Raw genomic sequence first — 11,180 nt, 5'->3', positions numbered from 1 at the left:
GCAGCTTGTTGTTGACACTGTTACTGTTAAGCCTAACGTTTAAGAACCAATTATTTTTTTATCACTATTTTGTCTTCACAGTAAAGCAATAAAGTTCATCTTTAAATATATAGAATTTAATAAATTTATTAGAACAATATACGTAACATTAATAATAAAATGTATTTAGCCTGATTTATATTATAACTTACCTATATCTATAAGTTGAATTTAAACTAATGGATCTATGTTCAAGTAAATAAGTTAATACTTAAAACACCAAGAGACAATAAACTAGTTTTTAGATTCTACTTACTTAATAAACCAATGTATTCTGTGAATCCAACAGTTTAGTAAGTACAATGTGGTGGGAATACTCATCCAGTAAAAAACCCTTGGATTCACACGGTGAGAGTCCTCCCACCTTATCATGAAACTCTGGGAGTAAGTACAATGTGGTGGGAATACTCATCCAGTAAATCCAGATTCACGTCAAGGTAGTGGGACTTCTCGTCCATTGAATTCAGTTGTATGAAGCAGTTAAGTAGTTTCACATCAATAAATACTGCTAATAACAAATAATGTTGCTTTTTAGTGCAGAGACGGAAAGACCGTTGTGTGGCAGAGGAAGCCCCCACGTATAAAGTAGGTGATGGTCATCGTGCATGGAAGGTAACTATGAATTAGTACGTAATAAATAAAATAAAAGATAAAAACATACACAAATATATCATGTAAAATATAAATCATGATTCTAGTTTTGTATCTGTCCTTCTGAAGCTCTTATAAGACAAAATAATAAGCTCTAATCTTGCATTTTAGTAATTCTGAAAGAATCTATTAGAAATAAGAGATTTTAGTTAAGACTTAGAAACAGTGAGATGAATCATATTTCATCAATAATATGCCTTTTACATTATTGATTGATTAATATAAATTGAAGTGAAAACACATCTTTTTATTGATATTAAAAAAATGTATACGTAAAAAGTTAACTACTTAAAATCTCCTTGATACGTGTGCATGCCATATCTCAACTATCTGTCTGATAATAACTGCTGACATTTAATGTAGAACATAAAAAGTTTTCAAATATTTAACACTATAATGAGTTGGCTGTGGAGTAGCAAAAAGAACAAATATAGTCATATTGTATAATAAGTAAATAGATTGCAATTCATTAAAATTTGTAAATACATTTCATGAAAACAGGTTTGCTGGTGAATCAGCACAGTTGACTTTTAAAACTAAGGACTAATAAGAAAAGTGAAAAGAATTAGGCAACTTAAAAAGATTTTGAGCCATTAAAAACTCAATAAAATAGAAACTAAAAAAATAAAGAAAGAATGAAAACATAGATAAACCAGAATGTTTTTCTAAAAGCAGTGATATATACCTTTTAATTCCCAATACAAAATATATAGGATATGAATTCAAATTTATTAAGAAAACACGAAATACGTTGCATTTATTTTGTCCTTCTGGAAAGGTGGCTGTTTGCAGTTCCAGTTTACAGGAATAATTCAATGTGAGGGATTTAAAAACCTTTTTTTTTAGATGCAAAAAGGATAAATACTTTATTGCATACTTCCTTATTAAGCAACATCCAAAACTAAAAAGTAATGATCATTAAAATGGTACAATATAAAACAAACTTCATTTTTGTATCAGACCTGAAATTACCTTTTTTTGTAAGCTGAAACATTAGCATTTTGCATGCTGATTAAAATTAAAAGTAATTTCTCAATTTTGTTACAGTCAGCCAAAACACCAACAGCAAATGAGGAAAGTTTCATTTTTCGATCAGATAGGAGATGGGTCGATGTCACGACTATTCCTCTTTTAATGGCATATTTGACGAGGTACATGCTAGACACTGACAAATTAAGGTATGTGTAAACATTCTGTGTTGTAGATGTATGGTAGAAAAGTATGATGCTAAATGAATTCTAGTTTTAGAGATATTGTCAATCAAAACTGATAAAAATTCACACATTGTTACATCACTCCCTCTAACTTACACCATTGGAATGAATAAGACAAGCAGGGTACAGTGTCTACTGTGGATTACTTCACATTTTTACCATCAGCAAAGATAAAGTAAAGTACAATGTATCAAACCACATCACATACCTTCCATTGTTCCTTAATAACTGTTTCTGCTAGATGGGCCCCATTATCAAGCCCCTTTGAAAGTCTAAGAGATCTTTATTTTTACCCACTGTCATCTAAAATATATGTGATATTAGTAAGTCTTATTTATAAGATTCTGGCAATCACTGACACGTAGCACAGTCATTATATTTTGCATATGCAACTAAATAAAGTACTTTACAAATGTGAGTCTTGAAAAACTGGACAGTCATATACTTAATATTGGATACCCATGTTATGTCTAACTAAAAACTTCAGTTTATAAGTATATTTGCTTTCATCAGCCCACGTAGGTTGATTGATTGTAGTTTTGTATCTGAGATAGCTTCTTGTGGGTTTTGTTTACACAAACAATTCAAACTTCTAGCTACAAAACTTTTTCAAAGAAAAATTAGTTTAGTGAAAAGGTTAGGTGTGGATAGGAATCCTTTTACATGATACTTATAACAGCAGACAGTAACTACACGATTGTTTCTTTCTGTAATTAAACTTCTACAGATCATTAAATGTTGGTAATTGACTGTTTATTATTTTAATTAGTTTACTCACTTTGTAAATATTCGAGAAGGATAGATTTGCATGAATGTTTATGCACTTTGTGTTATTATAAAACAGAACTAATTACATTCATTTCTCTAAGTCTAAGACATAACAAAATGCAAGACGTACTATGGGCACTTAATATCATTAAACTCGAGGACTGTGTAAAAAAAGAAACATTTGTATTCAGATGTAAGGTGTTATTAACTTATTGTAAAAGTACTTAATAGAGCTTTTTAGAGGAAAGCTTTATTTGGAAGTTGTGTTTTTGTTTTTCTATACTAGTCTTCAGTTTTTTTGTAACTTGGTAATTTTGTCATGTATTTCATTTAGACCAAATGCCTTTGAAATAAGAGCACAGGAAGGCAAACCATCAGCAGTAGTCCAGTGTGATGATTCTGGCATGCTGGCCGAATGGATTAAACACATGTCAAACAACATCATCCAGCTTACAGCTCAACAGGTAGAATTCCCTATTTATTGTGAAAAACATCATTTAGTGTCTGAGCAAACACTTAAAATGCCAAATAACAGTTACATTAAAGGTTTCTGTGGTTCAACTATGGTACTTAAATACCAAAATTTCAACAAATGTGTTTATTTCATGTTTTCTGTTGTGTGGTAAATAGGGAGAAAATAATTAGATTATGCTACCCAGGGGCAGAGGTGGAGGATATAACTGATAGAGCAGGGGACTAGCAGAGATGCAGTTTTTGTGATTCATGTAGGGTCTAATGATGTAGGGAAAGGTAGATCAGAGGAGCTTAGTAATAAGTACAAGGGGTTGATAAGGGCATCTAAAGAAAAGGGGCCATGACTTAATTGTGTCCAGGATACTGCCCAGAAATAACTGTAGGGATGAAGTTATAAGTAGGTCATTAAGGCTAAATGCTAGGTTTAGGTTAGTATGTAAGGATGAGCAGATTGTCTAGTTGGACTTGTGAGATTAGTTTAATGGGAGAAGGGTGCCTTTTGGAATGGATGGTGTACATTTAAATAGGGTAGGGGCTGGCTTGTCTGCAATGACTATTAACTCAGCTGTAAGGGGAGTTTGAAACTAGGACTAGATGGTAGTGAGGGCCAGAATAAACTAAATGCAAAAAATAAGATGTAGAAAAAAGTTTAGCATAGGAAATGAGTATAGAAGTAGTTATAATGATAGGCTTAATTGTTACTATTGTAATGCTAGAAGTTTAAGAAATAAAATAGATGACTTTAGAGCACTGGTAGGAATAGAGGATTTTGATATAATGGGAATAACTGAAACATGGTTAAACGTAGATGATTTTGATAACAGAAATTTCTTTTAAATACAGGGTTACAGGCTATTTAATAGGGATAGAGTATTAAAGAAAGGGGGAGAAGTGGATTTATATGTAAAATGTGTGTTACATCCTGTTGAAGTTGAGGATATCAAAGATAATAGCAAGGAGATTGAATCAATTTAGGTTTGTATCAGCAGATATAAAAGGAAAAGGCTTTTAGTGAGAATTTGTTACAGACCCTCAAATGATACTGATGAAATTATTGAGAAACTCTTTACAGTGAGATTAAGAATTCAGCTGTTAATGTGTTCATAGTTATGGTGATTTTAGTTTCAGGCATACAGATTGGGAAATGTTAGAGTCAAACCATGAGGGAGAAAGAAACCTATGCTATTTTAGATTTATTGTTAACATCTAATATAGAAATGGTTGAGAGGGTGGAAATTGGGGAACATCTGGGTGCAAGTGATTATTGTTGTATTAGGTTTGATGTTTTGCTGCATAGATATTTTGGTTAGAAATTAAAAAAAATACAAATTTTGAACGGATGTGACAACAATTATCCATTGTGAATTGAGTTGCTGAGTTATTTAGACACTGATCAGATGTGGAAAATTTTAAAGATAAATTCTTAAATATTCAAGATAAACATATATATAAAGCACAAAAAAACCTGTGTCTGTCCATTATCTAACTACTCCTAGGTCGCTGGGTCAATCTCAACCAAACTTTGCAGGATGATACTTTGGAGCAAGGGACGTGTTAATGGTGGATTAACAATTCCCATTATTGCTGTTATTTAGCATTTATTTTGTTTGGCATAAGTTAACGTTAACTACATTCATAGATGGTGTCACGTCCTTACACACACAAAAATAGTATTAATTTTCTATAACACAACACAAAGTGTGGGAGGAGGGCACACAAACATCTTATATATCTCAGAGAATGTGCTAGCATTCTCTGTGGAGGAATGTAATGAAGAAAAATGGCCATTACTATTGCCGTAATACATAAACTCAGCTGAATTTTCTGTTCCATCATAAGGCTGATACGAAGAGCCCTTTCTTGAGTTATACCCACTTTCTACTTTGACCCGTGACGTCTCGACTTCGGCCTGTAAGACACTTCTGCGGGCAATGACCATCAATTAATTAACCATGTAAAACTGTGGAAGGACATTAAGAGCTGTGTGTTGAAAGTGGGTATCAGAAAGCATCCGTAACTCCACCACTTTTTCTGCTACCTCTTCCTACAAAGTGTATACCATGTTCTAAGTATATGCACTGTGAGTTCTTAAAGATTAAACAGAATGTGAGGTAATAATGAATACTGTAATAATTATATTTAATTATAATAAATGCAAGATAATGCATATGGGTTATCATAATTTGAATTATAAGTATAATTTGGATGGGAATAACCTTAACAGTGTCATGAAAGAACCAATTTGGTGTAGTGGTTGAATAGTCTCTTAAGTGATCCAAGCAGTGTGCTTTTGCTAGAGGTAGGACAATTAGGATTTTAGGTTGTATCTACAGAAATACTGAATACAACTTTTAAAAAATATTATAATTTCATTGTACAGGTCACTGGATAGGCCACAATTGGAGTATTGTGTTCAGTCTTGGGCTCCTTACCTTAGGAAAGGCATTGAATTGTTGGAAAGGGTTCAGAGGAGGGTTACTAGAATGGTGCCTGGGATGGAAGGTTTGTCATACAAAGAGAGGTTAAGATATCTGAAATTGTTTTCTCTTGAAAAAAGAAGAGTTAGAAGGGGATCTGATTAAAGTGTTTAAGATTGTTAAGGGTATTGATGCATCATCTTTTTTCTTACTTAATAGTGAGAATGATAGGACTAGGGGACACAAATATAAATTTTGGCAAGGTAAGAATCATCTTCAGCTGAGATATTTCTTTTTCTAACAGGGTGGTTGGCCTTTGGAAGTAGTACATTTAAGTGAGTGTAAGAGAAAGTTTGATAACTATATGAATGATTTTGAGGTTTATTTATTTATTAGTTTAGTTTAGAGGATGGAACAGCCTGGATGGGCCAATAGATCCCTTGTTGTCCTTAAACATTATGTTAAGTAAAATACTACTGAGAGAGGAATTGACATCATAGAGACTACATGCATCAGCATTAATTGTCATGCAACAAACCCAAGAATCTTCTTTAAGATGAATTTCCTAAGTGGCACAGTAAGGATGCTAGCACATGTCTCCTATTCTAACTGCTATTTCCACATAAAGATTACATGCTTTAAATTAGTACGTATGAAGACCTTTCATATCTTTTAATATCTGTGGAAAATTAGTGTTCAACTAGTGTAGAGTTCCATGGCAAGCATTGGAATCTTTTATCTTATTAATTTGTGAAATGTGGCTCAGAGCCATAGGAATCAGTATGGACTGACCACTTTTTCATGGCATGTATAGCTATAACTTATGTATTAAAACTTACTTCTTTTAATTCAGTACATTACATTATGTGTATACAGTATTTGTAGTTAAAGTGGCTCAAGATTGAATTTCATTGCAATTAAACTTAAAAAATTTTAAGAAATGCCTTTAAGAAATTGCCTAGAAATGGCAATGTGACATTGACCTGATCACTCAAAAATTGCTTCTTACAGCAATGTAGCTGTCATAGCTTGAAATAAACCTATAAGCTTTTCTTTGTCTTTGAAGCCATGACAGTCTTAAGGTAGACTATGGTACTATTTCCCAAAACCTGGATAACTAAGTCCATTTTCTGAGTGCAAAATCAAACAGTTCTGTTATTTATTTTAATTATTCTATGTATAATAATATTCTGAATGAATTGTAGAAACATCTGTCATATAAGAAATAACAATGTAATATATGCTTTAAAATGTCATTGTTTAGTGAAATTTAGCTGTTCCATTTTTTTTTTTTTCAGATGAAGGTGCTAAACAAATCTCTTTCACCAAATGATCAGGTTTGTAAAAATAAAGATAACTTGTATGTATGTTTTGTATCATAAGACACCCACGCCAGGTGGTTAGGGTGCTCGACTTGCAATCTGCGAGTCACGGGTTTGAATCCCCGTCCCACCAAACATGTTCGCCCTTTCAGCCATGGGGGCATTATAAGTGATGGTCAATCCCACTATTCGTTGGTAAAAGAGTAGTTCAAAAGTTGGCAGTGGGTGGTGATGACTAGCTGCCTTCCCTCTAGTCTTACACTGCTAAATTAGGGATGGCTAGCACTGATAGCCCTCTTGTAGATTTGTACGAAATCCATAACAAACAAACAAACATAAGACACCCTAACTTTTTAAAAAAGAATTAAAAAGTGAAAACAAAACTGCTTCATCTACAATTTATAAATCCTTACCATCATTAGATTCCAGTGGAATTCTTAGAATTAGCATCAAGAACAGATTGATAAATTAATAGTTTAGTTTGAATGATCAGAAATAAATCATCATATCTGATAATGATGCACTAAACGAACACATGTTGTGTAAATTATGTTGTCAACTATCTATATAGAGAACGAAGACTGTAGATAATTCTGATTCACTATCAGTATTTGATTGGAATTTTGTACTCAGATTTATAAAACTATGAAAGTTTTTAATTCTATGCCCAAAGAATTTACTCACAAAAGAAGTTTTTGGAAAAGGGAAATTAATTAATTAAAGTTGCATGATTATAGCCAAGATCACATACGTTATTTTGTGGTTAATTACAACAGCCAAGATCACATACATTATTTTGTGGTTAATTACTACATACACACTGTAATTTCTTGCAGGATGGAAAATTTTTAATTCAACATTTTTCTTAAACTACGAATATATATACGTATGTTTCAGATTGAAATAAAAATTGCTTATTGCACACTGATCAAGTGATGTTTATACTAGATGTCCTAATTTACGGGGCTCATGCTATTAAAATATAGCCGTTGTCTAAATTTAAAATATTTTAAAACTTCTGATTAAAAAATAAAGTCAACAATTTATAGAGAGATTGTTAACTTTAATTATTTTATTGCTATTCTGTCAATTAAGGCAAATATTACATCATTCTGATCAATGATTATCATAACTCTACAACTTAATAAGGATGATGAATTGGCTTTTCATAACTGTAGACGTCACAGAAGTTGGCTTATGGATTTATCGATTCATTGGTAATTGATGTGTTGAGAGAAAAACAAAGTTTCACAATAAATAGGATAATTTTATTTAAGATAAACAACATGGTTTAAACATTGTCTGTCATTATGAGGGTGTCCACTGTTTAGTGGCTTATAGTTCTCACATGTATTGTACAATTGTTTTTTCAACAAGTGTACCATATGTTGTGTTTATAATTTAAAATAAAGTGAAGATATTCTTCAGTTGAAATACCTTTTTCTTTGTTTCTAGAAAGGGACATTTGGAAAACAGACTGCATAGATTGTATAAAGTTACTGTAACATTAAAACTATCAACTCTTCCAAAAGATGCTCTTGTAATTTTGTATGTGACTTAATATTTACTCCAGTTTACTAATGTAAAGTATTTTTAATCACTTAATGTTCTTCCTTTTCATTGGTAAATCGTCTCATGGAAATAATGCTAAGTTATTCTTATACATATTCCAAATGAAACTACCTCATAATTATTTTATATCTACTTTCTCCCTAATGATTAAATTGCTTCAGGCTTTTAACTCTTAGGCCCGGCATGGCCAAGTGGTTAGGGAGCTCGACTCCAAATCTGTGGGTCGCAGGTTTGAATCTCCATCACACCAAACATGCTCACTCCTTTCAGCCGTGAGGGTATTATAATGTGACGGTCAATCCCACTATTCGTTGGCAAAAGAGTAGTCAAGAGTTGGTGGTGGGTGGTGATGACTAGCTGCCTTCCCTCTAGTCCCACACTGTTAAAATAGGAATGGCTAGTGCAGATATCCCTCGTATAGCTTTGCACGAAATTCAAAACAAACAAACTTTTAATTCTTTTTTTTTTTCTCTTCACATCAGTTTACAAAACATTTAATTTTTACTATATTAAGAGCTTCAGTATGCCATTTATATTTTGCTTGAAAAAGAAATGTGTGGAAGAAACTTTTTCTTGATAAAAAATATCACTAATACCTGGTAGTTCCATTTTTAATAAACAAAAAATATTGTTGAAATATATTTTGCTCTGAAATATTAGTGTTTTGTAAGGGAAAAAAATGTGTTTTGCATTTTAATGTTTCAATGTAGGTTTGGACTTTATTATCACCAAATCAAATGACACTGGAGGAAATTCCCTGTGGACTTGATAAATCCTTCAGTGTATTGAATACATTTACATTATTTGGGTGAAATAATTGCTGTTGAGTATCCGAGCATGAATTGTTAAGAAATCTTTTGTGTAATGTCTATTCATGTCATCAGGCACACCACAGTTTACTGGATATCCAAAAGTCTGCTCTACACCATCTCCTTGATGTGTTGTCCCTGTTTGCTGGTTAGGTAAAAAGTACCAGTTATGATGTTGTAATTTGTGGGCTTCAGTGTGTGTTTGTGATATCAAAGAACTACACTTTGAGCAAATACTGTAGAAAGTTTCATTAGACTTTTGGAACAACTTATATATGACAGCTTAATGTATTTTTGAAAGAGTTTTTTTTTAGACTGTTGAGTTTGAATTGATGAAAAATCTAGGAAGTCTAAAGAACTAAACTTTTTGTAAAAGATTTTAATTTTTCTAAAGAGATTTGCATTTACAAGAATCAGCATTTAACTACACTTTGAATAAAACTTTGATTATCCTAATTGTTGTATAAACTTAAAAAAAAGTGTGTATTTATTGATATATTTCTCTCAATCTACAGGTACATCACATGGGATGGGTCAGTGAGGGCACCATTGCAGCACAACCTTGGTACAAATGGCAGGCTCGGTTTCTGGCCTTCAAAGGTCCAGATATTTTCTTCTTTGATGTACCACCTGTGAGTAATGAAACTTTTTTTTTTTACAATAACAGATATCAGTAAATGTAGATCATGTTTTCTGACTTTGGAGTAAATTAAGGAACGAACATTTGATAAAAATATCTATATATACATGTCTGTTGTACGTAGGTTTCCTTTTGCTCTTTATGACTGTTCACTATTAGCACTGCCATTGATTCTGCACCAGTGGCTGAAGCTTTTAACTATATACTATACACTAAATGCAGAATTGTAAGGCACAACATTTAGATTCTAGTTTAATTGTATTAAATTGCATCTTTATAATGTTTTAAGTCAGGTTGAAGTATGAATAACTTTTCTTTACCATTATTTCTGAAAGTGTAAGTCAAGTTTTTGAAGAACCTTTATAATTCATGAACTAATTACAAAGAATAATAAAAAAGTATTCTCTTAATTCTTTCGTCCCAGGCTCGTCCCTGGGACCGACCTTGTAATCATTTTGTGCTTGTTATAGTTTTCATGCAATAACTTTTAAATTAGTATGCGAATGTTAATGAAATTTGGCAGATTATCAGTAAACATTACAATGCTTTCATATACAAAATATCAAATTTTGTTATGTCTCAAGGTTCGTAAAGCAATATTTTTCTCACGCCTTTTTTTCTTTTCACATGTTGCCTATCTATCATGCAAAGTAATTTTCATTTCAAGATTAAAAATATTTGTATGCATCAGAAAATTTTCAAATTTCACATGCGAAATCTTTATAATTTCCAGATAGTCATCAGTTATTTCTAAAGAAAAAAACTTTATATTTTATCTGTTATTTTCAGTAATTAATGTCTGTATTTGACTGATCTCGTAACCACCATAAAATTAGGAAATATGTAAATTATGCCTCTTTCATTCTAGAATGAACACAAATTAAAACACGAAAACATAAGTGTTTAAACTAAATAGCATAAATCTCATAACATCATACATTTATATATATTTATTATTTTCATTATACTGACTAAAAAGCCACTATGGGGACATTCTGAGCTTCCAATTGGTTATTCATGTCATATATAGTAGTAAGTGTATATAAGTAGCATTTCCAAAAATCAAAAAAGGTGGGTGGGGTACCACCGTGTTTGGTTTATTAAATGAGCAATATCTCAGCAAACAGAAAAGATAAGACCTTCTTACTTTAAATCCTAGCTTGTCAATATTAATAATTTGAGTTTCTAATTCATACACAACTATATACTTAGTATTTTGACTTCACAAACATCTAATTTGATCCAGTGCTGCATTCAACATACCACGTGACACG

The 11,180-nt window shown here is 31.9% G+C and overlaps 1 protein-coding gene across 1 annotated transcript in view; it reads left to right on the top strand.

Annotated features, from left to right (window-relative positions):
• Nucleotides 1-555: 555 nt before the first annotated feature.
• Nucleotides 556-11,180, top strand: part of LOC111083532 (gamma-2-syntrophin-like) — a 12,053-nt gene continuing 1,428 nt past the window's right edge. The window contains exons 1-5 of the mRNA XM_022380114.1: nucleotides 556-651; nucleotides 1,738-1,868; nucleotides 3,007-3,136; nucleotides 6,862-6,900; nucleotides 9,782-9,898. Of these exons, the coding sequence (XP_022235822.1) occupies nucleotides 1,825-1,868; nucleotides 3,007-3,136; nucleotides 6,862-6,900; nucleotides 9,782-9,898 (330 nt within the window). The 5' untranslated portion in view covers nucleotides 556-651; nucleotides 1,738-1,824. The remainder of the gene's footprint in view (nucleotides 652-1,737; nucleotides 1,869-3,006; nucleotides 3,137-6,861; nucleotides 6,901-9,781; nucleotides 9,899-11,180) is intronic.

Source organism: Limulus polyphemus, unplaced genomic scaffold (genome assembly GCF_000517525.1).
Source record: "Limulus polyphemus unplaced genomic scaffold, Limulus_polyphemus-2.1.2 Scaffold9976, whole genome shotgun sequence".
NCBI lineage: Eukaryota > Metazoa > Arthropoda > Merostomata > Xiphosura > Limulidae > Limulus > Limulus polyphemus.
This window is presented reverse-complemented; position numbering and strand designations above follow the sequence as displayed.